This window comes from Phocoena phocoena, chromosome 12 (assembly GCF_963924675.1).
Source record: "Phocoena phocoena chromosome 12, mPhoPho1.1, whole genome shotgun sequence".
Lineage (NCBI taxonomy): Eukaryota > Metazoa > Chordata > Mammalia > Artiodactyla > Phocoenidae > Phocoena > Phocoena phocoena.
The window spans coordinates 68,547,100-68,573,494 of NC_089230.1; the positions used below are offsets into that span (position 1 = coordinate 68,547,100).

Genomic DNA, 26,395 nt, shown 5'->3' on the forward strand with positions numbered 1-26,395 from the left:
TTGAATAATAGTTAATTCAGTTTATGGGGAGAAAAAAGAGAAAATATGAGTTTAACCAAATAGGAAAAAGGCAAACAAAATCCTGTTTTTTAGGTGTGCCTTAGAAATATACAGTGGATAATACAATTTTTTATTTCACATGCACACATGCATTTTTATTTGTCAAATTCAACTGTGCATGCTCTAACAAAATTTAAGGGGAAAAAAAGAAAGAGATACTGATTTAAGTGGCTCTAACTCTGCTCATTATTTCACTAATTGAGTTTATGTCAATAGGCAGTGGATGCATTCAAGTCATGGGTAGTGTCAATTAGCTGAACACATGGAAAGAATTAATGATTAAGCACTTTTCAGCTATTGACTAAGGAGCTGACCAGTCAAGTAGTGGTAACTTCCTTAGAAGTTCTTTTGAGAGCTGTCAAGAAATGCTGACCAGGGACTTCCCTGGTGGCGCAGTGGTTAAGAATCCGCCTGCCAATGCAGGGGACACGGGTTCAAGCCCTGGTCCCGGAAGATCCCACATGCCACGGAGCAGCTAAGCCCATGCACCACAACTACTGAGCCTATGCTCTAGAGCCTGTGAGCCACAACTACTGAAGCCCACATGGCCTAGAGCCTGTGCTTCGCAACAAGAGAAGCTACCGTAATGAGAAGCCCGTGCACCGCAACAAAGAGTAGCCCCCACTCACCACAACTAGAGAAAGCCTGTGCACAGCACTGAAGACCCAACGCAGCCAAAGATAAATATATAAAATAAATTTAAAATATATATTGACCAATAAAGAATTAGATAAAATGACAGAATCATTCGCAGAAAATATAATGGTGGTGGATAAACAGAAAGCACCCGCCTATTGGAATATTTGTTAATTTGCTAAAGCATTCCAAAAAGTTAAACCTTTGAAAGATTTAATTTCTGGTTATAGATTCTTTATGTACCTACATTTACATTACTGAGTACCTCTTACCTTTAAACATACATATTGGTGAATAGATGGGCCTCTAACTTACTCTATTAAAATATCAGAGAACTTTACTAGCTCACTGACATTCTTCTTTGTGCCCACTAATTCAATAAACTTCCTGCTTATTATTTGCCAGGGACTGCATTACTGAAATCTGAAGACAAAATGGCATGTATCTTGCCCTCAAGGAGCTTATGATCTAAAAAAGCAAAGCATAAAAAATATTACAGTGTAATGTGTGATGGCTAGACAGTGGGATGAATCATATAATGAGGGCATGTATAAGATGCAGTCCTGGTGTAAAGAAAGGTACATGTAAATTTTTTTTTCCCCTACTCCCTCAAAGTAAATCTGTCTCAAGGAGACAGGAGATAACCTTGAATTGGGATGAAGATAAAGAATATACTTGGGAGATACAAGGGCAGACATTCCAGGCAGAGGGGACAGTTTGGGACAGTACAGTCAAAAACATGGCATTGTCTGGAAATCAGGAGGTGACTGAGTATGATTTGCACATAGGATGGCATGGGGGAGGATATGAAATTACACAGTATGAGAGACCTTACATGCTCTACATAAGAGTTTCAGCTTTTTCTTCTGTCATTATTTTCCATGGTGTGTTATGTGTACCACAGGTGGCACACATGATTTTTTGGTATTTCTTACACTTACGAAATTTATTTCATTTTAATAGTTATATGTCATCAAAAAAACTAACACTTATAACTTGTGATTTTTATGGATATTACAATGTGCCTTTCAACAAATCAGTTTCCTCAAAATTAAAAGTAAAAATGATATGCATGTAAAGTAAAAACCCAGAAACTGGGAAAATCTCTTAAGTGGTAGGGAATCATTGAAGGCTTTAAACAGAACATAGACCTGATTAAATATGTATATTATATAAGAAAATAGTTAGGTGCTATTGTTTTGTTGTAGTTGTTTTTGTAGCGGTGTAGCTGACAGATGATGACAGTCTAAACCAGGGCAGAGGGGAAAATTATAATATTTAGGAGACAGCACGCACAGGGTTTGGTGATTAACAGGTGGTTGGTTCTGGAGGTTGAGGGAAAAGGGTAGATCTTAGGAACTCCTCCTAGGTTTCTGACTTGGTTAGCTGGGGGGGTTCGGAGTGAAATTCGTGGAAATGAAGAACGTTGAAGGAAGAGGAGTATATTCTGTTTGAAGTGCCTGAGAGAGATGTTTAATCCTGAGTTGACTATCAATCTGTAGCACAAGATTCTGGTAGGTAAGTAGTAAAATCTTAGGACTTTACACCTAGGAGAAGTGTAAAGTAAGGAGCTAGAAGCAAGAAAGGAGCACAGGGTAGGGAGTGGGGGCAGGCAGTGGAAGAGGGGTCTTCAAAGGAAATAAAGGAAGGCAAAATTCAGTAGAATGATGTCACTACAACCAAGGAAGCTGGGTAGTTGCAAGGAGAAGGGAATAGTAATCAGCTAAAATGATGCTTGAAAGGTAGTTACCCCGGGGGAAAGCAGGAAGGGACCAGGATTAGGGCAGATGAACAAAAGGGACTATAGACTTCAGCCTTAATTTGTTTAATTTTTTAATTTTACGAAAAGAATGTATTCATAAAAGTAATGTATTAAACACGATTTAAGTGTTCGATTGGGTTTGGCATTTAGAATACTGATTTTGAGAGCACTTTCAGTGAAATGGTAGAGAAAAAAGCTAGCTAGTTAGCAGGTAGGTCGAACTGTCAGTGAATGGTTTGGAAGTGGAGCATGTAAGATCGTCCTTTATTAAAGTTGCTTTTTTTTTGTTTATGCCGGCGAAATCAGTGAACCAAGGGTCATTTGTTAAAGAGAATTCTAACTTACCGCTGTTAACCTTTTGTGGAGTCTACCATCTGTTACATAAAAGGGGATAGAAAGTCAAAAGGATGAGTGCGGCTTAACCTTTGAATAATCTGAGTATGAATTACCTCTCATTTACATTTACCTTCCCACTTGCAATCTTCTTGTGACCCATGTTCTTGGACCCAAACATTAAATGGGTCCCTCATGTAGGACAGGCACTATTGTACTTGATGTCTGTATATTAGTCCTTTCTCTGTATGTCCTATTGCACAGTGTCAGTGAAGAGAATATTTTCTTTGTCCTTGGGTAAATACACACTTAGTTCTTTCATCTATTAAATGGAAAGTGTTGCCCATTTTAAGATTGTGAGGCTTAAAAGATAACAAAGAAGCATCTAGGCTTGAGCCTAGCACTCTATAGATGCTTCTTAAAAGTGTTGCTTTGTTGCCTCCTACTACCTTCTCTGCCTTTTCCATTAAGTGACTGTCTTTTTTTTTTAATTATTTATTTATGTCTTTGGTTGCGTTGGATCTTCGTTGCTGTATGCAGGCTTTCTCTGCGTTGTTGCAGTGCGTGAGCTTCTCATTGTAGTGGCTTCTCTTGTTGCGGAGCACGGGCTTCACACACACGGGCTCAGTAGTTGTGGCGCAAGGGCTTAGTTGCTCCGCAGTATGTGGGATCTTCCTGGACCAGGGATCAAACCCATGTTCCCTGAACTGGCACAGGGATTCTTAACCACTGTGCCACCAGGGAAGTCCCAAAGTGACTGTCTTAACCAGCTCTTATGATAGTAGAATCCTTCATGTCATAAACTACATTTTTAGGACTTCAAATATTGTGTGTGAAGCAAATATCAGTATGAGTAAATCAAAACCTATCAGTAATTTCAAAATCCTACAGTAAAAAGTAAATACATAAATAAGTGCATCATCATGGTTAGCAAAAAATAAAGTATGAATTTTGTGAACCATACAGTAATTCTATGTTATTTAACCTGGAATATGTTTTGGCAGTTTCTGTGATATCTCCTTGCTTTTTCCTTATGTAGCCAAGAGGAACTTAAATTATAAATTTTTATTTATTTTCTACCATTACTGTGATCATTAGTATCACAAAAGTAGCAGCACCATGCAGAGTTAACACATAAGCTGTGGAGTGAACAAAGTTTTTGCAGTATTACCTTGGGAAAGTTACTTAACCAGTCTGAGCTTCTGTTTCCTCATTTGTAAAAATATACTCATCTCTTAGGGTTGTTGTGAGAATTAATACATATAAAATGTTTAGTACAGTGCCTGGCACATAATATGCATTTGATAAATATTAGATGCTGGGGCTTCCCTGGTGGCGCAGTGGTTGAGAATCTGCCTGCTAATGCAGGGGACATGGGTTCGAGCCCTGGTCTGGGAGGATCCCACATGCTGCAGAGCAACTAGGCCCATGAGCCACAACTACTGAGCTTGCGCGTCTGGAGCTTGTGCTCCGCAACAAGAGAGGCCGCCATAGTGAGAGGCCCGCGCACCCCGATGAAGAGTGGCCCCCACTTGCCACAACTAGAGAAAGCCCTCGCACAGAAACGAAGACCCAACACAGCCAAAAAAAAAAAAAGAAAAGATATTAGATGCTGCTTCTGGTTTTGTTGTTTCTATTTGCTGTGGGACTTTTGGCAATTACCTCTCTAAGCTTCAGTTTGTTCATCTGTAAAGTATCTACATCATTCGCTACTATAAGGATGAATAGACATGATGTATAAAAGGGCAAAGAGGCCCCGTAGATGTTAACTTGTGTTATGACTGCTCTGACTAGCATTAGCGATAGAAGAAGGTGGTACTGCTAACAATACTATAAAATTCTCAGTTCCATAAATTAGAATGTGAAAATTAGCAATAGTTAGTTCTCAGTAACAAAATAATTAAGAAAATTGCACATTTTTTCTTCATTAAATCCCATACCTTTTACTTTTCAGACAGTACTACAAGAAGTGATTGAAGATGGCTCAAAATATGGATTAAAAAGTGAACTTTTTTCTGGCCTTCCCCAGAAGAAGATCGTGGTTGAGTTCAGGTGAGTGCCTACCCATCATACGTGTTGGTTAATCAACTGGCTGGGCAGGTGAGTGTTTTACTGTTTTCATCTGGGATCTCACAGAATTACACATGGAAAAATTAAAAATTAGTTATATTATATTATTTCCTTAAAATCACAGTGAGTTGATCATTAAACCATGAATAAAAATTTTGGACTTTAATCAAAGTACCTACTGATTATTATGTTTCTTTTTTAATTATGTATTAACAGTTTTGTGGGTTTTTTTTTTTTTTTGGAAGATCTCGTTCTTCCTTTTAGTAGACTCCTAAAGCACAGATAATGGTTACTATCATATTAAGAATTTCAGAGTAATGTGATTATCAGAGAACAAGCTTTGTTGTGTTTGTAATGTATGTATATATATTTTTAGCTTTATTGAGGTATAATTGACAAATAAAATTGTAAGATAAAGTGTACAACATAATGATTTGATATATGTATACATTGTGAGAGGATTTCCCCCTTTGAGTTAGTAAATACATCTATCACCTCACATATTTACTTTTTGTGTATGTGTGTGAGAACATTTGTTCTACTTGCTTAGCAAATTTCAATTATACAATACAGTGTTATCAACCATAGTCACTTTGTTATACATTAGGTCCTCAGAACTTATTCGTCTTATAGCTGAACGTTTGCACCCTTTTACCAACCTCTCCTTATTTCCCCCAGCCTCCAGCCCCAGACAAGCACTTCTCCAGTCTCTGTTTCTGGGAGTTTGACTTTTTAGTCTTTAGATCCCACATATAAGTGATACCATGCAGTATTTGTCTTCCTCTGTCTGGCTCATTTTACTTAGCTTAATGCCCTACAGTTTCATCCATGTTGTTGCAAATGACAGAATTTCCTTCATTTTTAAGGCTAAATAATATTCCATTATGTATACATACCACATTTTCTTTATCCATTCATCTACTGATGGACACCTAGGTTGTTTCCATACCTTGGCTATTGTGAATAATGCTGCAGTGAACATGGGAGTACAGATTTCTCTTCAAGATAATTTGTTTCCTTTGGATATATACCCAGAAGTGGGATTGCTGGATCATGGAAAAGATTGTTTTTAAATTACTGGTTTTTATACTCAAATTATCCCAAATTAGGCTCCTTTATTCTCTTTGCATGTCCCCTTAAGCCTTGCTGTACTTTTCTTTTTGGCATAAGATGTTCCAGCCTTACTCAGACCTGGAATTGTCCATGTCCCCCAAGAAGTCCTGGTTCCTTTTTGTGAGGGAGGTATGTAGAAGCCAAGTTCTGGACTGTAGGAGTGCTTATTACTACTGGAACTCAATTTTTACTGATGTTACCAATTCGAATCCAACATCACAAGGTCTATTACATGTAATGCGTATTATTTAAAATTACCAAAGAAATAGCCTGACGTTTTAATGTGCCTCTAAATAGTCTTCATGATAACTTTCTTATATGCCATCAACAAAACCATCTAATCTATGACTTGCTTTTAGGTAACCAAAAGAGAAGAGGGGTCACTTTCAGGGTACAGCTGACAGGATGACAGCTCTTGAACATTGTTAGAGATACTGTATTTGCCTTCCTAACAGCCAAGGAAGAGCTTCGATGAGCTGTTTTCCCACTTAGAAAGATAGAACTTGCTAGAGCCTTTGTCTTAAGTATATGTTTTTGTGGAAGATTTTTAAAAATTGACATGGCAGATATTATTTCAAGTTTTCTAACTCATTATTATAATTTATGATGATAACTTAGTTAAACTTAGTTATAATTAGTACCTGGGGTAATCAGAGGTGAATGGGTTTTATGGATTCCACATTTGCACTGTCTCTGCCGCTCAGTCATGTTCTTAGAAAAAGCAGACCCTCTAAGACTGGGTAAACTCATCTGTTTATGATAAGGACTGATTGTTGAGTAAGCTAACCATTTTATGGAGCAGATATATATTATGAATAAATCTTATGCTACCGGTGTGCTCCAATCAAGATATTTAAAGTTTAGTGTAAACGTTGTTGCATCAAAAGAACAGAGAGGGACTTCTGCAGTCATCCTCACCCCAGAGAGGAACTACACTAAGGCCATCCCCCAAGGAAAGTTGCCGTCATTTCAGTCATCTCTTACATAACAAGCCACTACAAAACTTGATACAGGGATTGGCAAACTTTAGCCCATGGGCAAAATCCAGCCTGCCATGTTTTTGTAAATAAAGTTTTATTGGAATACAGGCTTGCACATTCATTTACATATTGTCACAGTGGCTACTTTCACACTCTAATGGCAGTTGAGTACAGTAGAGTTGAATAATTGAGATAGAGACCAGATGGCCTAAAATATTTACTATCTGGCTCTTTAAGAAAAAGTTTGCCACACTCCTGATTAGTGTCTTAAAACAACAACCACTTTAATGTTCATGACTCTGTAGACCAGGAAATCAGGGAGGACATAGCCTAATGATTCTTTTACTTGCCTGTGGTCACTTATGCAACTCTGGTCATCTAGACATTATACTAGGGCTAGAAATCCGGGTGGCTCATTTACTTGTCCGGCATCTCACCTGAGGGCTGGCCAGGCATCTCTCTCTCTGCATGCTCCAACAGAATAGTCAGACCTCTTTACAGAGGTGCTCAGGGCTCCAAGATAGTAAAATATCTGGTTTTGTAACAGCCACATCATCACTTCTGTCCCTGTCAGCTGGTCAAAGCAAGTCACAAGATCATCCCTGATTCAGAGCAAGGGAGTAGATTACAACTCTTAACGGAGAGTGGCAAAGAGTTTGTAGCCACCTTTAATTCTTTTCATTCATGTCTATACAGTGATGCCCACCTTTAATTCTTTTCATTCATGTCTTTACAGTGATGCAGGACACATACCCTTCTCTGGGGAGGTACTTCAGTACTTGTACACTCCTTGCTCTTACCTAACCAACAGCAAAGGAAAATCAGTAGCAAAGTAGAATAATATATGTTACTACACATTCACCCTTGAAATAGTGCCATCACAAGTTTCTTGAAACATGAACACGTGAAAAGTTGCCACCAGTGCTCACTTTTAATGCCTTCTTCTCAACGTTCACTTCCCCTTCACCATCCCTTCTCCCCAGCCAAGCTCAAAATACCAAGACCGTAGTCTTTCTTGCTCACTGATTCTTTGGCTTTTCTCCAAAGTTTGTGTTTCCCATATAATGCTCTTTTTTGTTTATGCTTATGTCTAAAAATAACATGTTCTATTTGAGTTGTAGTCTATAGGCTTTTTGAAGGGCAGTTTATTTGCTTATGGATTTGCCTCTCTCAACGTTTTTCTAAAACAGTTAAGGAAAGCTGGAACTTAAATGAGCATCTGAATGCTGATGAAAGCAGAGTCCATTTCCCAGCAGCCATCTTTGCTCTCTGTTATTTTTCATCTGGCATTGCCGTGGGACCATAGCTGCTTTCTCCCTTAGAAGTTTTCCAGTTGCTGTGGCACTTATCATTGTGGTTTCAAAGTAGAGACAAACAGGTAGAGGAGAGGGTAAAAACTGATAGAAAACATTGTTCTTGAATTTGTCCTGAAAATGAGAGAGGTGGGAGGAGAGAATTTCTGTAACTACATAGTTTCTCTAATAGACCAGGCAACTTTCCCCTCAAAGCAAGAGATAGAATCACTGTGTTCAAGAAACTTGCCCCTTATATTGAGATGATGATGGTGGTGATAGGTCAAGGAACCTGCTCATAGTCACAGAGCTAACTCTGAATCCTGTATCCTTAACCTTTCCTGCCTCCCTGATATATTGATATGTGGCTGGTTTCCCTATATTTTGTCTGATCCAGGAGCAGTGTGATAAAGTGCCAGCGTAGATGACTGTTCCCCCTGGGCTTGGGCTCCACGTGGTAGGTAGAGTAAGAATTGAAGCTGACTACTGTTGCCTCTCTCCTCTCTACAGTCAGCCTTTCCTATTTTGTTCAAATCAAATCTGCAGGAGCACAGTCCGCAGTGGTAGCCTTTCCTCTTCTTTCGTCAACACAATCTTCCCCACTCCCTGCTGTTCCCCAGTGTGAAGTGTTCTCAAAAAACAAATTGAGGACCTCTGGTAATATGGAAGTCCAGGAGATCAGGGTACCAATTTTCACTTAGTAACTGATTCAGTCATCTTGGATGGGACAGTTTATTTCTCTAGTCTCTTTTCTTGTATGGAAAATAAGAGTAATATTATCTCTTTTCTTACAAGATTGAGGAAATTACATGAAAGATTTTTTTTTAATTTCCAGTAAAGTGTCCAAATTGTATTCATAGTAGTTACTTTGATTGCCAAAGGAATTGAATTTGTATTTTCCATATCATTGTATTCCCTTCAGAGCAGGAATGTAGAGAATGGCAAATTGATGATTTCAAGGGAGGTTTTGTGAAGCCCTAGATAGACTCAGTTCTTCTAATTCTAAAGAAAAAGTACAAAAGCTATGGCCAACAGGCACATGAAAAGATGCTCAGCATGGGGGACTTCCCTGATGGCACAGTGGTTAAGAATCCACCTGCCAATACAGGGGACATGGGTTCGAGCCCTGGTCCTGGAAGATCCCACGTGCCACAGAGCAACTAAGCCTGTGCACCACAACTACTGAGCCTGCGCTCTAGAGCCCGCGAGCCACAACTACTGAGCCTGAGAGCCACAACTACTGAAGCCCATGTGCCTAGAGCCCGTGCTCGCAACAAGAGAAGCCACCGCAGTGAGAAGCCCGCACACAGCAACGAAGAGTAGCCCCCGCTCGCCACAACTAGAGAAAGCCCGTGCACAGCAACAAAGACCCAATGCAGCCATAAATAAATAAATTTATTTTTTAAAAAAAAGCTCAACATGGCTAATCATCAGAGAAATGCAAATCAAAACCACAGGGAGATATCACCTCACACCTCAGAACGGGTATCATCAGAAAGACCACAAATAACAAATGTTGGCAAAAATGTGAGAAAAGGGAAACCTCGTGCACTGTTGGTGAGAATGTAAATTGATGCAGCCACTGTGGAAAACAGTATGGAGGTTCCTCAAAAAGCTAAAAATGGAGCTACCATGTGATCCAGCAATATCACTCCTGGGTATACATCTGAAGAAAATGAAAACACTAATTCGAAAAGATACATGCACCCCAATGTTCATAGCAGCATTATTGAACTAGGCAAGATATGGAAGTAGGCAAGATATGGAAGCAGCCTAAGTATTATCAACAGATGACTGGATAAAGCAGACACACGTGCGTGCACGCACACACACAATGGAATACTACTCAGCCATAAAAAGAATGAAATTTTGCCATTTACAGCAACATGGATGGACTTGGAGGACATTGTGCTAAGTGAAATAAGTCAGACAGAAAAAGACAAGTACTGTATGTTATTATTTATATGTGGAACCTAAAACATAGACTAATGAATATAACAAAAAAGAAACAGACTCACAGATATAGAGCACAAACTTGTGTTTACCAGTGGGGAGAGGGAAGTGGGGAGGGGCAAGGTAGAGGTAGGGGAGTAAGACATACAAACTACGATGGATAAAATAAGATACAAGGATATATTGTACAGCACAGGGACTATAGCCAACATTTTATAATAACTATAAATGGAGTATAATCTTTCAAAGTTGTGATTCACTGTTGTATGCCTGGAACTTCTATAATGTAAGTCAACTATACTCAGTTTTTTAAAACAATGCAAAAGGTATGAGAAAGCTTTTTTATTATTATTAGGCAGATAATATAAATACCTAGTTTTTAAAAATTCAAAGGTTACAGACGGGTATTCAGTAAGAAGGATGTGTACTCCCTAACCTAGTTTCCCAGTTCTCTCCATACAGGCATTCACCAATACCAGTTTCTTGCTTACCCACCTAGAGATATTCTTTGCATTTGTAAACAGATCACACACATTATATGCTGTTCTTTTCCTTGCTTTTTTCTTCAAACAATGTAGCTTATATTCCTCTAATATCAGTACATCCAGGGCTGGCTTATTTTTATTGTTTCATAGTATTCTGTTGTCTGGAGATTTTTTTAATCATCTTTATTGAGGTATAATTACATACAGTACAATACAGTTCACCATATTTCAACATGTAATTTGATGAGTTTTGTCAAAGATGTCCAGGTCTCATCACCACCACTGCGATTAGGATATCTAACAGTTTCTCTTTTTTTTTAAACCTTCATCTGTATTACTCTCTTTTATTCTGCTTACTTTGGATTTGGTTTGAGCCTCCCTTTCTAGTTTCTTATAGGAGAGCCTTAGGTCATTGATTTGAAACCTTTCTTCTTTTGTAATATAAACATTTCATGGTATAGATTGTTCTGCTTTAGCTACATCTCCCGAATTGCTAGTAAGGCAGTCCTAAGGGTCACCCTGTTGGCTGATGTTCTCATAGGGATCACAGTCCTTCACTGTCCTGTTGTTTAGTTTCATAAAACCAGTGTTTTATATATCTTTCTTGTTTGCTGGTTGTTTTAACCCTATTGAAGAACATTTGCTTTCTTTCTAAATAATGATAAAATGAGTATCCTTATAGTTTCATGACTTCACAATTGTGCACAGGTATCTGTAGGATCAAGTTTTTAAATGGTAATACCCTTAAAAGGGGAAATATTGATAACAAGGCTTTGGAGACAGACCAAGATTAAGCTCTGTTTTTACCACTTTTCTTTTTTAATATAAATTTATTTATTTTTATTTCTGGTGCATTGGGTCTTCTTCGCTGCACGCGGGCTTTCTCTAGTTGCAGTGAGTGGGAGCTACTCTTGGTTGGGGTGCACAGGCTTCTCATTGCGGTGGCTTCTCTTGTTGCAGAGCACGGGCTCTAGGCACCTCAGCTTCAGTAGTTGTGGCATGCAGCCTCTAGAGCTCAGGCTCAGTAGCTGTGGCGCATGGGCTTAGTTGCTCCATGGCATGTGATGTCTTCCTGGACCAGGGATCTAACCTGTGTCCCCTGAATTGGCAGGAGGTTTCTTAACCACTGTGCCACCAGGGAAGTCCCTTTACCAATTTTAACCAGCTGTGTTCTAGTTAATATATCTTTTTTTAATATTGAAAAACTTAGAAATTTTCAAACATACACAAAATAGAGGAAAGGTATGTTAAGTCCCATAGGCTCATCACCCAGGTTCAAGAGTCCTCAAGATATTGCCAAATTTGCTTCATTATCTTTTTTCCTTTTTGTATCTCAAGTCCCTCATCACAAATATGAGAGTACCTTACATCACAGCTCTTCTGAGCATTAAGTGAATTAATGCATGTAAAGTATGTCAAACTGTGCCTGTCAGATAGTGTGCTCTAGAAGCATTTGCTATTGTTAAATTGTTGATTACAACTTCTCAACCACCAAGAGTAATAAATGTGTTGCTTGAGAATTTGGAGTGGTAAATCCTATTTCTGGTTATCCTGGGAAGCTTTATATATAAATAGTTCTATATTTTTGTTTTAATTTCTGATACAATAAATATTGATAGATATTATTCATATAAACAAAATTTCTTTGGGGTCCCCAGTAATTTTTAAGAAGTTAAAGAACTGAGGAGTAGTGCACTAAACTTAATTTCTAATAATGTACATTGTTTGTATCACAACATATCTCTGAATTTCCTCATCTTTTTATCAGTCCTCAAATGTACCTGCTTCCTAAGTGTGCCACTTCTGCGTATGTTATGTGACTACCTCATGAGTCAGAGGATCAATTTCACTAAGGATGGTTCTTTCTGAGATCTAATTTATCTTTGCCCTAAATGTCTAATCTTTAGCTATCTTTGCCCTAAATTACCAAAGGCTTTAGTCCACAATTGTATTAAACTATGGAGCTATGACCTAGTTCATTTTAGAACTCTTGTTCTTAGAACAGAAAAAGTAAACTTTTGCAATTATCTTGCAGTTCACCTAATGTTGCCAAAAAATTTCATGTTGGACATTTGCGTTCTACCATCATAGGTAAGTGTCATTCGTTTCACAGAAAATACTGAGCATGCCTTTCAGGGCTGTATTTGGTGATACAGTCTAATGGTTTAAGGCTTAAGTAACAAAAGGACAAAAAACAAAGAAGTTGAAATTTATTATGAGCTTAATGCTAATTAAATATCACCAAAAAAATGGAAAAAATTGGTTTAGAAATAGCAAAAAGAATTTGTTTCAAAACCAAAAGATTAACTCAGAAACCAGGTTTAACTGGTATGTATGTTTTGATTTTAACTTGTTAAAAATATGTATGCATATGAAGAAGAAAAAGATGCTGAAATGAAAATAGTTATATGGGATTGATAGTCATCCTCCCAATTTTTTTGTTCATATTTGTTATATAAAAGAAACTCAGTCATGTGAGTACTAACTGGAGTTTTCAAGACTGAAAATTGAAACAAGACTATCCTAATAAAGAGAAATTACTATAGTGTTGTACTTCTTGGCTGTAATGCTTCAGTGTATAATAGGCTTATGGTTTCCATTTACTTAAAGCATGACATTGTGTAGCAGCCCAATCTTAAAGCTGCAGTTAGAATTGTATAATATTAGAATTGGAAGGGATTTTGGAGTTTATCTCATGTAATCTGTCTTCCAGTATAGAGATCTGTCTTTTGCATGCTTACAAGAAAGTCATTTATTCCGTACTGGAATACTTTAAAGACTTGGAGAAATCAGTATTTGTGGCATAGATTGTTACGGCACTAGTCAGCTCTCATTGTTACAAAGTTCTCAAGCAGCATTTTAAGAGAGGAAATGACAGGACTTGATGAAAAAGAATATAAGAAATACAATGTATAAGAAAAGCTGTTGTCTTACATGAGTAAGTCAAAAGCATAGGGTTGAACATGATAGTTGTTTGACAGTTGATAAGGGAAATATTTGAACCAGGAAGAGATAATTATTGAAACTTACCATGTTAAGTGTTTTCATGTATTATCTCAACTAGTTTCACAATAGCCCAGTTTATTAAGTACTGCTGATTATAGATGAGGAAACTCAGATACCAAAAGTAACTTTCCCGAAATCACACAGCTAGTAAGTATTGCAGCCAGGATTTGAAATTAGGCAGTCTAATTCCAAAAGCCTAGGTTCAGACATTTAGTTGGACTTATAAGATACTAAGGTGCTAAGAAAAATAGGAATATAGTCTGAGTACCAGCTGCAAAAGGTGAATCCTGTTGCTGAGACCATATACCTTGGGAAAATCTAAGAAGTAGGGAAACTGGAGAAGTAGCTGCAGTACTTTGTCAGCTGTGCATATTGGCGAGGGGTTATTTGCAGAAAACTAGATCCACTCTAGTAAAAGCAGGAAGGAATTTACTATGGGATATCGAATAGTTTGCAAAGTTGTTGGGAGTGCTGAAGAAGCTTTGGATTAAGCTGACATAGATGACTCACAAAACTATACCATAGAATTTGATCATCAAGGGAGCTTCTGCCTTTTCTGCGATCACTGCCACTGCCACAGTCAGGAAACTACCACTACTCCTGCCATGCCTTCTAGAATTCAAACTAGCAAAAGAGGCCACCCATACCCTATCTTTCACTTCCCTTGGAGGTCAGATGACAGGACACTAGGACCTCTAATAGTGATGCCACTAAAAAACAAAGTCTCCGCTACTGTGCTTGTCAGAAAAAATAAAGGTAGCTCCCTTTCCACCTCATTTCTGCCTTCTAGATCACGTACAAAGTGTATCAGATTGCCCAAACCTAAATGACTTCTGGAACCCTAACTGCCAGAGATTCTGGGGAGTGTTATTTTTAGCTTTCCAGCCTCTGCAGTATGTGAGGGCACACTAGAAGGAGAGTGGAATAGAGGTCAAATGTCAAACCAGCATCAGCAGTACAGGAAGGTGGAGGCCTTGGACTGCTATGTGCTGTTAGTTAGGGAGCAACATGAGAGGATGGACTTCGTGATGGAAAGAAGGTGGAATGGGCTACTTAGAAAAAGAAAAATTGGTATGGCTAGGTTCTTTAGGACATAGCCAAATTATATATTTCTTTTTTAACTACTGAGATTCTGTTATTTTCTGTCCTTGGAATTGACTTGGAATCGCAATTACTTGAACATGTGTTCCTAACCCCCATTAATGTTGTTGAAAATTGTGAGATTCTTTAGAATAACTACCTCCTCCAAAATAATTCCTTACTCCCTTTCCATAAGGTAGATGAAAACACAATAATGAATGTTTTAGTAAAAAGAAATTGTTAGTAAATTTTGCCAAAAGAATTTTCTGTATTATGCTTTGATGTTAGAGAAGCACATGGTTCTTATACCAAAATGGATAATGAGAAACTGTGTATTTTATTGATTTACTAGGAAATTTTATAGCAAATCTCAAAGAAGCTTTAGGACATCAAGTAACAAGAATAAATTATCTTGGGGATTGGGGCATGCAGTTTGGTAAGTAAATCTGAGGCTTTATTTTTCATATCGTTAAGTTTAATTTCTTTTAATATCTCATTACTCAATCACCTGGACAGAATACAGGCTGAATTCCATTGGATGAAGTAGTGCCTCCTACCTGCTTTTTTCCCCTAATGGCTCTTTTGCATAAATCTTATATATTACTTATTAGAGTAATTCTCACCATACAAGTAAGTTTTCAAGAAGGAAGCTTCATAAAATCAGAACGAGACCTGATAAATACAGACTTTTTTGGTTTTATTAAAGAAAAGTAGCTTACATTGGTTAGTTAAACGTAGAAGTATGTATTAGGAAAAAAGTAAGCCTAGGTATACACCCTTCTCAACCACAGCCCTGCCATTTTTAAAACTAGTGAAGTCCAGCCTCCCTGGTCCATCCTACATGAAATGTTGTACCCTGGGCCGGTGGTGTAAAGGAAGAACAAACTGGGATACTTTGGCTTCCCCTTAAATTGTACAAGTGGCAGAGGGAGGCGGTGAGGGTGAGGGTCAAAAAGCAAAGAGAGAAAGAGAAGAGTGAGACCCAAACAGTTCAGTGCCACAGATTATCTCTAATGTCATGAGTTTACTCAGAACCATTCGTAGCTCATATACTGCAGTAATCAGAGTGTGGAAGGATGGGATAAATGAAGTTGCTGTAGTAGTGAAGGACTGGTAGCATGTGAAATGTGAACTTTTTATTAAAATCTCTGGCAGCTACCAGGTGCCTTTTAAGATTCAGCCCTAGTGTCACCTCTGAAAAGCATTCTGACAGCCAGACACACCCTTGCCCACTTTCTCACATCACCAAGTTCCTAGTACCCAGCTCTACTCAAATAGCTTCTCTCTTACTGAATTCTTTTGTGTGCTTCTCTCCTCTGCTAGGTGAAATGTTCCATGAAAGCATGGGCTGTGTCGTACTTATTTTTGTATCCATAGTGCTTGGCACTTAAGAGGCACTCAGAATAATGAATGAATCTGTCTTGGGAAGTATTTCACAATACTACTCCAAAAGAAAGGCTGCGTAACATTTTAAAGCTTCTATAAAGTGCAGTGTGCACTGCCAGTTCTGAAGTTCACTGATACTATTATGTTCCATATCTAGTGAAATGAAATCAGTTTCCGGAAGACAGATTTATCGTGACCTTCTCTTATGAATATTATCCTTTCAGTTAGAATCCTTTTTAGACCCTAAAAAGGGTACAACTTGAACCTAACAGTGCCCTTACTATTCACTGTGGAGGAACAGAAAACATGCCCTGCATTTTATAAACCCACCTGCAGTTCACGGTGGTTTGGGCTCTAGGCTGAACAGTCAGATTTAATAGATGGCATCCTCTTTATATCAGTTTGGCCTATTCACGCATTTCACAGCCATTAGCAAATATGTGATTATGATATTCATTACATTTTAGCTGCAGGATTTTATTGTAGTGGTTTTTTCCTAAAGGACTACTATGGTTAATGATCTGTCAACATTTCCATTATAACCATCATTGTTGAAGAGTTTTAATTTTGGCTGTTCAGCTATCCCCTATTAAAAGTTGGCAGACAGTTCCTAAGTACAGAATTAGTTTCTGAAAATGTATTAGGTTGAATGTTAAATGGAATTGGCCTTTACTTTTCCTATTTCTGTTTTTTAGAACACTCTTTCCACACCCTACTCCCAAGACCCTGAATCATAATCACATTTGCTTTTGCTTGAAAGTGAATAGTGCTGGTATATGTTTTAGTCATCCTTCTAGCTCCTGTCTAAGTCCCAAAGATTGTCTACCCCGTGTTTAGTAACATCCCACTTTCTGCTGAGCCTACATAGAAAAATGTACATCAACAAGGCCCAGTAGTGGCAATTGCTCCTTTAGATCTGAAGCTAGGTAACTGATACAGTTGTAGAAACAGATTAGTTTTTAAAGTAATTGCACTACCTGTAATTACTCTTGGCCCAGGCTGCATCTATCCTTTCATCCAAAATTGTGGTCATCTTTTAGCAAAATATATTAAGAGTATAAATATTCACAGTCCATACTAAGAATTTTCATTGTAGCTTACAAACCTCAATTATTATTTTTTTAAAAAAGGTTGAAATTAATACCTTCCCTGAACTCTGAACTTACCATCAAAGACTAAAAGAAAAAAAAAAATTGGCAAATAAAAGACAATCAAAGCAGATCGGCCAGATCAAAGCATTATGTCTCTTGGTCACCTTGAATGGGAGAAGTAATCAGGGCTGTTTCAAGTTTTATCTTCAGTTATTTAAGAACTAATATTGTAACACTAAGCTAATCCTACCTTGTTTTATTTTCACACCTACAAGTTTAAAAAGTAAGATTTGAAAACACTTCCCATCAGTTTCTTTTCACAAATTTTGAGTGTCTAGTGCCTGGCATCACAATGTCCTTCCACAGAGTAGCTGCTCAATAAATGCTTGTTTTATTAGTGTCTTGTAGGGAGGTGTTGGGCACCGTTAGCATAAAAATAATTTAGTCCCAGGCTCTGCCTTGGATGAGCTCATAGTCTTTTGGTTTCTGTGGAACTAATTTCAGTGAGCTCTTCCATATATTGAATTTGTGATTCAATATATTGAATTTGACTTGTGTCAGTTTATGAGGTAGCAGAACGTGATAGTGTGTGTTTTGCAATATTTTCAGGATGCATAATTATGAGAGTTTAATCTTTTTATAGAACTGTACCTGTTCCCTGCCATGACTGTTCTCCACTGTTCGATTGTATAATCTTTTCATTTACGGATTACTGTGCTAGGTCTTTTGGGAACTGGCTTCCAGCTGTTTGGCTATGAAGAAAAACTCCAGTCCAATCCTTTACAGCATCTCTTTGAAGTAAGTTGGCAAGAAACAATGTTTGAAAATGCTTCAGCTTCTTTTTTCAGAGTACAGTGCAGCTTCATAACATATTTTTAATCCCAGAGGTTTTAAAAAAAAAAACCAAAAAACTGTTCCTTAAAACAAGGACCCAAAACAATTGAAAATGTTGCTTATATTTTACTAGGGAGTTCCTTTCATTTTCAAATCCAGGTGTTTCTTTTATTAGTATTTTAGTTGATTTGGGACAGTATTTCTCCAGGTATAGAAACTTCTTAGCATAAACACACAGAATAACATATTCAGCATAGAACTCTTTCAGTTTTTATTAGTTATGTACTGCAGTTTTCTTCATGGTAATAAGTATAATTCATTTAACCTTGAGAAGACATGAGTGTATACTTTTTTGCTCTTGTTCTGATGTGGGGGAAGGCACACGTGTTTCTCTGAATTTGTGTGCACTTTTTTCATTTTTCTTTAAGCTCCTTTTCCTGCCTTTTGCCCAATGTGAACTTCTTTCTGTTTTACCTCATTTAGTCCGTTGGATACTCTGCTTTTCTGTCCTCAGTCCTTCCTGGAGTTCATTAATAAAGCCCTTCCTGTCCAATTAATCTCAAGGGATGTGTTTCCTTTTCATTGTCCCAGTTGTTATCTCTGCTGCTTCTGGGCCTGACAAGAAGGAACACAGATACTATGTCAGCCATGCTGGTGACATACGGGGGATCAGACTAAGAATGTGTATGAGGAAGAGCACTTGCCAAACAGTGTTTTACTTCTCTAGCCAGAGCCACAGAGAGCACTTCATTGTTTTCCTTTTTGTTAAATTGTTTTTCTCCTGCAGCTGGCTTTGTATCAATAGCTAAATTAACAAAACACGTTCTGATTCTTAAAGACCTTTAAAGGTGTGTGATTTCCTCCTGAGTCTTTGCCTTCACTCTCACTGTAAATGCCTACATTTTGATTTATACTATTAACCAAAAGATTTTTTTTTCTCTTTCCCATTAAGAGTTTTATTGATAGTCAAGAGTTTAAAAATTAATAATTCTTTATGGTCGTCTATAAAGCCTGCCACCTTAGTGCCTGGAATTTTTACTGTATTATTTTTTAAAACTTTGAATAATCGTGAGTATTTTTTACCACGAGGTTAGTGAACCTTTTGTCAGATCCAGGCCCCAGAGACAACCCATGGTGCAGGAAATACAAATACCCACTTGGAGACCTTCTGCCATTGAGAGAACATTTTTAAGAATTTAGAGTACAGTTTGACATATGAGAGTTACCACTCTCATCTTTCACCCACCCAACCTCAGAAGTTTTTAATTTAATCCTGTAAATAGTAAATCTTTGTTGCCCATAATGTGTTAAATATTCTAGTAAAATTTGTTCTTAAACTCCATAGAAACCTAAACATATGTTTCTTTCTATGCAGTTTAATACAGTGTCCTGCCTCTTGAGACTCATAAGTGGTAGATCACACATCTCTTAGAGGTTGTTAACTGATGGACACACAAAAGGAAGGAATAAGGGCAGGGGGTACTTTTATGAATAACTAGAAACTCAAGGCACATTGGTGTTGCTTTCATTCAGTGTTTTTTTGCCTAGTAGCTTCAGAGTTGAGCAGTATTTATAGACAAAAGAGGGCAAGTCAAATACACCCACCTTGCTGTTTGTAATAGAAGATAGAAATCCATTTAGAGTACTTCTCTGCTCTCTTCCTCCTTCCTTTGCAGGATGGAGAAAATGCAGAGCCTAAAGTGGCAGCCTCTAGGTTATTTTTTTACTTTTATTTTTTTGCAGTACACGGGCCTCTCACTGTTGTGGCCTCTCCCGTTGCAGAGCAGAGGCTCCGGACGTGCAGGCTTAGCGGCCATGGCTCACGGGCCCAGCCGCTCCGCGGCATGTGGGATCTTCCTGGACCGGGGCACGAACCCGGTGTCCCCTGCATCGGCAGGCGGACTCTCAACCACTGCGCCACCAGGGAAGCCCCAGCCTCTAGGTTATTTTATCTTTGTGCTAATTTTTGCAGACCCAGATGCATTTTAAAATTACAGCTATCACTGTAGATTACTTTCAACAACAACGTTTAGTATAAATGAGGAATTTTTTCCCTTTTTTTTTTTGGAGCATTAAGCAAATATTAATAAATGATTTTACCCTGTTCCTAAACAGAAAACCTGAACCTTGGTCGAACCCATTTTTTTCCTTCTCAAGTTATACTTGGAGCTCTTTGAGTGGGAAGGACCTGTCTTCCTGATCTTTTATCTGCAACCTCACACACCGTGCCTTGCAGTAAATGCTTGAATGAATTTGCCCCTTCCATTTAAGTTGTGGCCTAAAGAAACCTATTGTATAGCTCCAAAGAAGGGCTAACTAAGTATCATAGGACACCCTATTTATCATTGGTCAAAAATCTAACTTATTTTATTGTGCAGTTTACTGATGAAGAACCCAAGGGCCAGACCCAAGGTTCCAACACAGGCAGTTTGCCTCCAGAGTGTTCTGTGCACTGCACGGCACCGCCCCCCACTGGCATTATGGAATGCCTTTCTGAGCCATTCATTTCCACTGGTTGTAATTACTTACAAAGCATTTTCCTTTCTTTCATCCTTGAAGTGGTGTACCAAGGGCACAATTAGTAGTTTAGTTTTGGCAGTTTCAACCTTCTGGTGTATTTGTTTTGAATTTGGCTTCGGCCATCCAGGAGCAGACTTCGTGGCCTACATCCCTCTAAATTGCACCATGATCAGTATCCCCCCAGTTCTGGTTTCTTGGCCAGGTTAGAAATGATACTATATGGTAGTTTTAGCATTTCTTTTCTGTGATGAAAATACACCTACAGTCGTTCCTTTGCTGCATTTTCATGTTTGTGCTATGCTTTATTACTGGTGTTTCTCTGCACCTGTAGTCATTCTTTTCCCAGGACATCTGGCCATGCTGTGCATAGACCTAGGACTTTTGTTAGCCAACATTTGAAACCTTTCCTTTAGTTGTTCTAATTTGTTGTCACAAAACGGGAAGTGGTTTTTAATAGTTCCTCCCCCCTGAATCGGCCGATGAGTTAAATAATATATTTGCTGTTTAAAATTCACACTATTGATTCAAAGAAAACATTTGTAGTAAGTTTTGGAATACTTATCAAAAAGGCTTTCCACTTGTATCTAAAAGTAATTTCTTACGATAAGTTAGTAAGTGTTAAATCTAAATCATGGGCATATGGGAGTCATCATTTACTCATATCTGTCTTAATAATTTTTAAAAGTAATTTCTCAGGGTTCCTCCTAGACGTAAACTACTTGAATGGACCTTGATAACACTGTGCCTTTAAGAATGTGTAACCCAGCCACTTTTTCTGCTTTTGCTTTTTTGTTTTGGGGTTTTTTTTGCCCTAGAAGGTTTTAGAACTTGACTTATTGGTGTTGCATATTAATTTGGACTTTGCGAACTATAGAATTTCTCTGAAATATGAGCAGCCTCTCGTAAGAGGTAAATATCATGCCAATAAAATATGCATTAGTCCTGTACCGTAGCACTGGCATTTTTAAAGTTTCAAAATGACCCCAATAGTATTTCATTATTTTTACCCTGCCCCTTTCTGAAAGGATTTGAGGTAATCACAGTGATGGGCGTTTAATAAAAAAGATATAGAAAGTCAGAGATGATGTATTACTAGGTAATATTAGATAACAGACTTCACCCTGAGTTTCCCTATATCAGTAGCAAAAAAAAAAGTAATAAAAAGAAAATAGGGCAGGACCAAAGCAACCAACCTGATGCGTGATAATGTTTACTTCCGTTTTTTAAAATGTGGAGGAAGTGTCTATTCGTCAAGAGACCATGTGTTTTCTGGCTTTGGAATATCAAAACAACTTCTCAAAGTAATTCAAGACTAAATTGATTCTAGACATATATAGGATTATTTATGCAGTTAAAAATTCTTATTTTTTAAAGAATTGAATTCAAAAGATATTTGTTGGTTTAGGTCACTTTACTTTTTTCAGGAAAAATGACTTATGTTTGGTGTGGATTCTACTCATTATAACACTTACCTACAAGAAATAGCTTTTAAATTCTAAACCAAGATTGGAACGCAGCCATCACTTTTGTGAGCGGTGGGACTCAGCTTAAGTCAATGTTAGGGATTTCCCACCTCCCAGGTCACACAGAGGTTCTTATGTGCGTCCCAGGGTGGCCATGGAGGCCTTTTCTTGGCTTCAGTCCACATTGGTCTTGACTCACAGGCCCGGTACCCAAGCCTCTGCTTGTTTAACAGACTTCACCTGGAGGTCTTGCTGTGGCCCAGTTCCACAGGCCCAGAGACCAGCCTCCCTGTGTGGGGACACTGTGAACCATTGACCTCTGAGGGCCTGCTGCACCTGAGGGGCTGCTCAGCTTCTACTGTTCCCGGGAGTGTTTCCCTCAGCTCCTCCTCTGTCTAGGCAGCTCTCCTTTCCTCTCTCCCTGCAGCTTCTCTGCTTCACCATTGCTCTTGACCATCTTCCACAAAGCCATGTGCCTTTCTCCCTCACCCCTACTCCCCTGGGACAGCACTACAGTGTCCCATTGTCCTCTGAGTGTTCTTAGAGCAAGGATGGAAATACCAAGCAAGGCCAGAATACATGTTAAGAGCTCAGTCGTTATCTCACCCTACTGAAATGTATGAAAAACACTTTCTTCAGCATGAGGAAAGTACTAGGCACGAGTGCGTGGTAATCTACCAGTTAGTAATTATCACCCTTGGATAAAGGTGTAAGATACCATGGATGTTATTGTGTATGTACAGAGGATAAAAATAGGAGATTCCAAACATTAAAAGAAGATGAAGGGATGGTAAAATGCTGTCTATATGCTGCTAATGATGTACTAATGTGAAATTTGGTAATTAATTACTTCAAATGAGTTATTTTTTTACCTAGGAAGTTTTGACTTTATTAGCTCTTTGATGTATTGATGTATTAAATTATAATTATATTAATTTGAATTTCTTTAATATTTCATTTAACATCAGGAATTGGTCTCAACCAGAGAAATTTCTGATCAATACATGAAACATGAAACTAAAAATGAGCTTGTTTGAATTATAATCATGAATTTGATACATGTTATTCTCTTAAAAATGAGATCAAAATTAAATGCATTCTAAGATAGAGGACAAATAAATATTCAGATAAAAGGGTCTTTAGTGTCCAAGTTATGCTAACCATCCTTAGCAGTTACTCTCAGTTTTAAAGACAAAAATAACCAGGGATGGGGTTAGAGCCCTGCACTAAGGAATTCAGCTGTGCCTATGTGGCTAATGGTATTCTAGAATCAAATTTAATAAGACTAAGAGGGAGTGAGAGCATTTTCTGCTACTTTTTCACACTTATTTCTTTACATTTGGGCAGATCATCCTGAGAGCTGATTATAAATCAGTTAAATTAGAAATAAAATGTCATATGTTTTTTGGCAATCACTACATCTAGAATTAGTGTAAAGGAAGGATTAATATTCATTTCAGGAAGTCTCAGACATTTAGTGTACTCGCTAACAAATACAGCTGGCTTTTGCATTCTAGTAACTAAAAAGAAAAATTGTGTTTCCATCCTCAAAAACACTTTTCTTCAGCCACACTCTTATTTATCATATCCAAATTTAAAATTTCCTTTTTATTCCCTTTGAGTCTGGATCTAACCCCAAAAGGGAGCTGTCTTCAGAATGCATACTTTCCAAGCGTAGAGGGTTCATGGTAACTGTAGATTAAAAACTGTCTATAATGTCAGAAATGCAGAGTATAAAATTTACTTTGTGAAGGAAAACGCATTTCTTTTCTAAAACGTTGGTGAATGTTAACTATTAGTTTTATATAGTGCATTTACAAGCAGATTCTTAAGTGCTAATTAAGGCTCTTCTATTGTTTGATAGTATCAGTTGATTTTCAGTAATGTTTGGTTTATCACTAAAAATTGCTGCAATGCCAGGTTTCTTCAGGAATTAAGAAGGGCTTTTTGTTTTGTTTTAATTTTTAAATTTTAAGAAAGGGAAAAGATTCTGGTGATGTTTTTTTCTAAGAATATTCTTATCAATATTTTGAACGCTTATTAGATTTCTAAATGTTTGGCTGTTTGAGTTTAGGGTCCTAGATTAAAAAAAACACTAATGGGCTTCCCTGATGGCGCAGTGGTTGAGAGTCCGCCTGCCGATTCAGGGGACACGGGTTCGTGCCCTGGTCCGGGAGGATCCCACATGCCGTGGAGCGGCTAGGCCCGTGGGCCATGGCCGCTGATCCTGCGCATCTGGAGCCTGTGCTCCGCAACAGGAGAGGCCACAACAGTGAGAGGCTCGCGTACTGCAAAAAATAATAATAATAAAAAAATAAAAAACGAATACCTTTCCTCTTCTGAAAATAAGGATATTTTTTGTATATTTGATTAGAAATTGAATACACACATGTACACACACGTGTATGTGAGAGAGAGCTGGAGAGAGATGGGCGAAGCGGGGAAAGATTAACTTTGAATCACAAGCCATTTATAGACACATGTATATCTTTACTCCTGTAGGCTGGACTATTACGCAGTTGTCAATGGATAGGTCATTCAAAGGTCAGGAAGTCTGACCTATGCCTACATATCAACCTCGATTGGAGGTTGATATGTAGGCACCCCCTGTGTAGCATGTAGTAAAATTCCAAGCTCCCAGAAGGAAAGCAGGTGTTTGGCATAAACCATATTGTTTGCATAAACAGTTTAGGCACCGTGAGCCACTCTTATCAGTTAGCTTGGTGGGAACATTCTCAAAATTCAAGTTCCCAGATGCCAGCCAAGGGCTAACCTTGCAAACAACACATTTTAAGGATAACAGTTTCTAGGCCTATTACGTTAACTCTTTTCTGCACAACTTTAAAGAGGGAAAAAAAAAGATTAGGTAGTTTTAACCTTTATCTAGGAGTACTGATTTATTTACTTCTGCCATTCCAATAATTAACATGAGCCATCTATACAAGGTGAGACATTTTTAGCTTGAGATAGATGTTTAATGCCCTGTCCCTTTTGTTGGTAGTATCTAGTGGGTAGAAGCCACATTATGGTTGTCCTAAAGTATTCTCCAGCAATAAAATCACTTTTTCTACCCAAATGCTGCTGCCATGATATTTTGATGATATTACTGTAAGAATTTAGAGGCCTCATGTTTTTTGGTAGTTTACTTGCCAATTTTTATTTCATGCTATTTTAATAGCTTTCTGGAAAAAAATATGAGGATAGTAAATTTATTGTTCATGTTTCACCCTGGAAGTGAGTTACAACTTGTAAGTAAAATCTTTATAGTCCCTAATGCATAACTTCAATATTACTTGAGCTGTAGTGTTGATATTTTTATGTCATTTATTAATCTTGCATTTTAGAGACTGGAAAATGATTCTATGAACACTCAATCCTAGAACTGGAAGAGCCCTTAACAAGCCATCCAACTGCACTCCTCTCATTGGGTTGGGGCAGAACTAAGCGAGCCAGGACAGATGGTGCAAAAACACTCTGGAAGTGAGCACTCCACACAGTTCTCAAGAGCCCAAGTTGGAGTGTAATTAAGCTAACTATCCCAAAGCTCTTCCTAAATCACCTGGTTTTTTCTGGTCTTTGCAGATTTAGAGAACAGTTTAAAATTTTTTTCATTAAAACAATGGCTGAATCACCCTGTGGCCTTTTCTTTTCCAGATTGAACCATTCTACTAGCTTCAGTCTTTTCTCAGAGAAGTTGCAGCAATAATTTCACTTTTTTTTTTTTTTTTAAAGAATAATGCTAGCTTAGTCTAAACCAGGCATTCTTTTTTTTGGCTGCAGTGTGCGGCATGTCAGATCTTAGTTCCCAGACCAGGGATTGAACCTGCACTCCCTACAGTGCAAGTGCAGAGTCTTAACCACTAGACCACCAGGGAAGTCCCTATTTTTTTTTAATTTATTTATTATTTTTGGCTGTGTTGGGTCGTCGTTGCTGTCTCTAGTTGCAGCGAGCAGGGGCTACTCTTCATGAGGTGCGTGGGCTTCTCATCGCGGTGGTTTCTCTTGTTGGGAGCACGGGCTCTAGGCATGTGGGCTCAGTAGTTGTGGCTCGTGGGCTCTAGAGGACAGGCTTAGTAGTTGTGGTGCATGGGCTTAGTTGCTCCATGGCATGTGGGGTCTTCCCAGACCAGGGCTCGAACCCGTGTCCCCTGCATTGGCAGGCAGAGTCTTAACCACTGTGCCACCAGGGAAGTCCCTAACCAGGCATTCTTAACCTAAGGATCTGTGAACTTGGATGAGAAGAAAAAAGTACATATTATTTTCAGTAACCTCATTCAGAAATTTAGCACTTTCCTCTGTTACTATATCACAAATATTTTTTAAAATTTGAA

At 38.2% G+C, this 26,395-nt stretch overlaps 1 protein-coding gene across 1 annotated transcript in view; it reads left to right on the plus strand.

Moving 5' to 3' along the window:
* Positions 1-26,395, plus strand: part of RARS2 (arginyl-tRNA synthetase 2, mitochondrial) — an 81,216-nt gene that overhangs the window by 39,032 nt on the left and 15,789 nt on the right. Inside the window, exons 5-8 of the mRNA XM_065888808.1 lie at positions 4,746-4,843; positions 12,720-12,775; positions 15,123-15,206; positions 17,969-18,045. Coding sequence (XP_065744880.1) covers positions 4,746-4,843; positions 12,720-12,775; positions 15,123-15,206; positions 17,969-18,045 — 315 coding nt within the window. The remainder of the gene's footprint in view (positions 1-4,745; positions 4,844-12,719; positions 12,776-15,122; positions 15,207-17,968; positions 18,046-26,395) is intronic.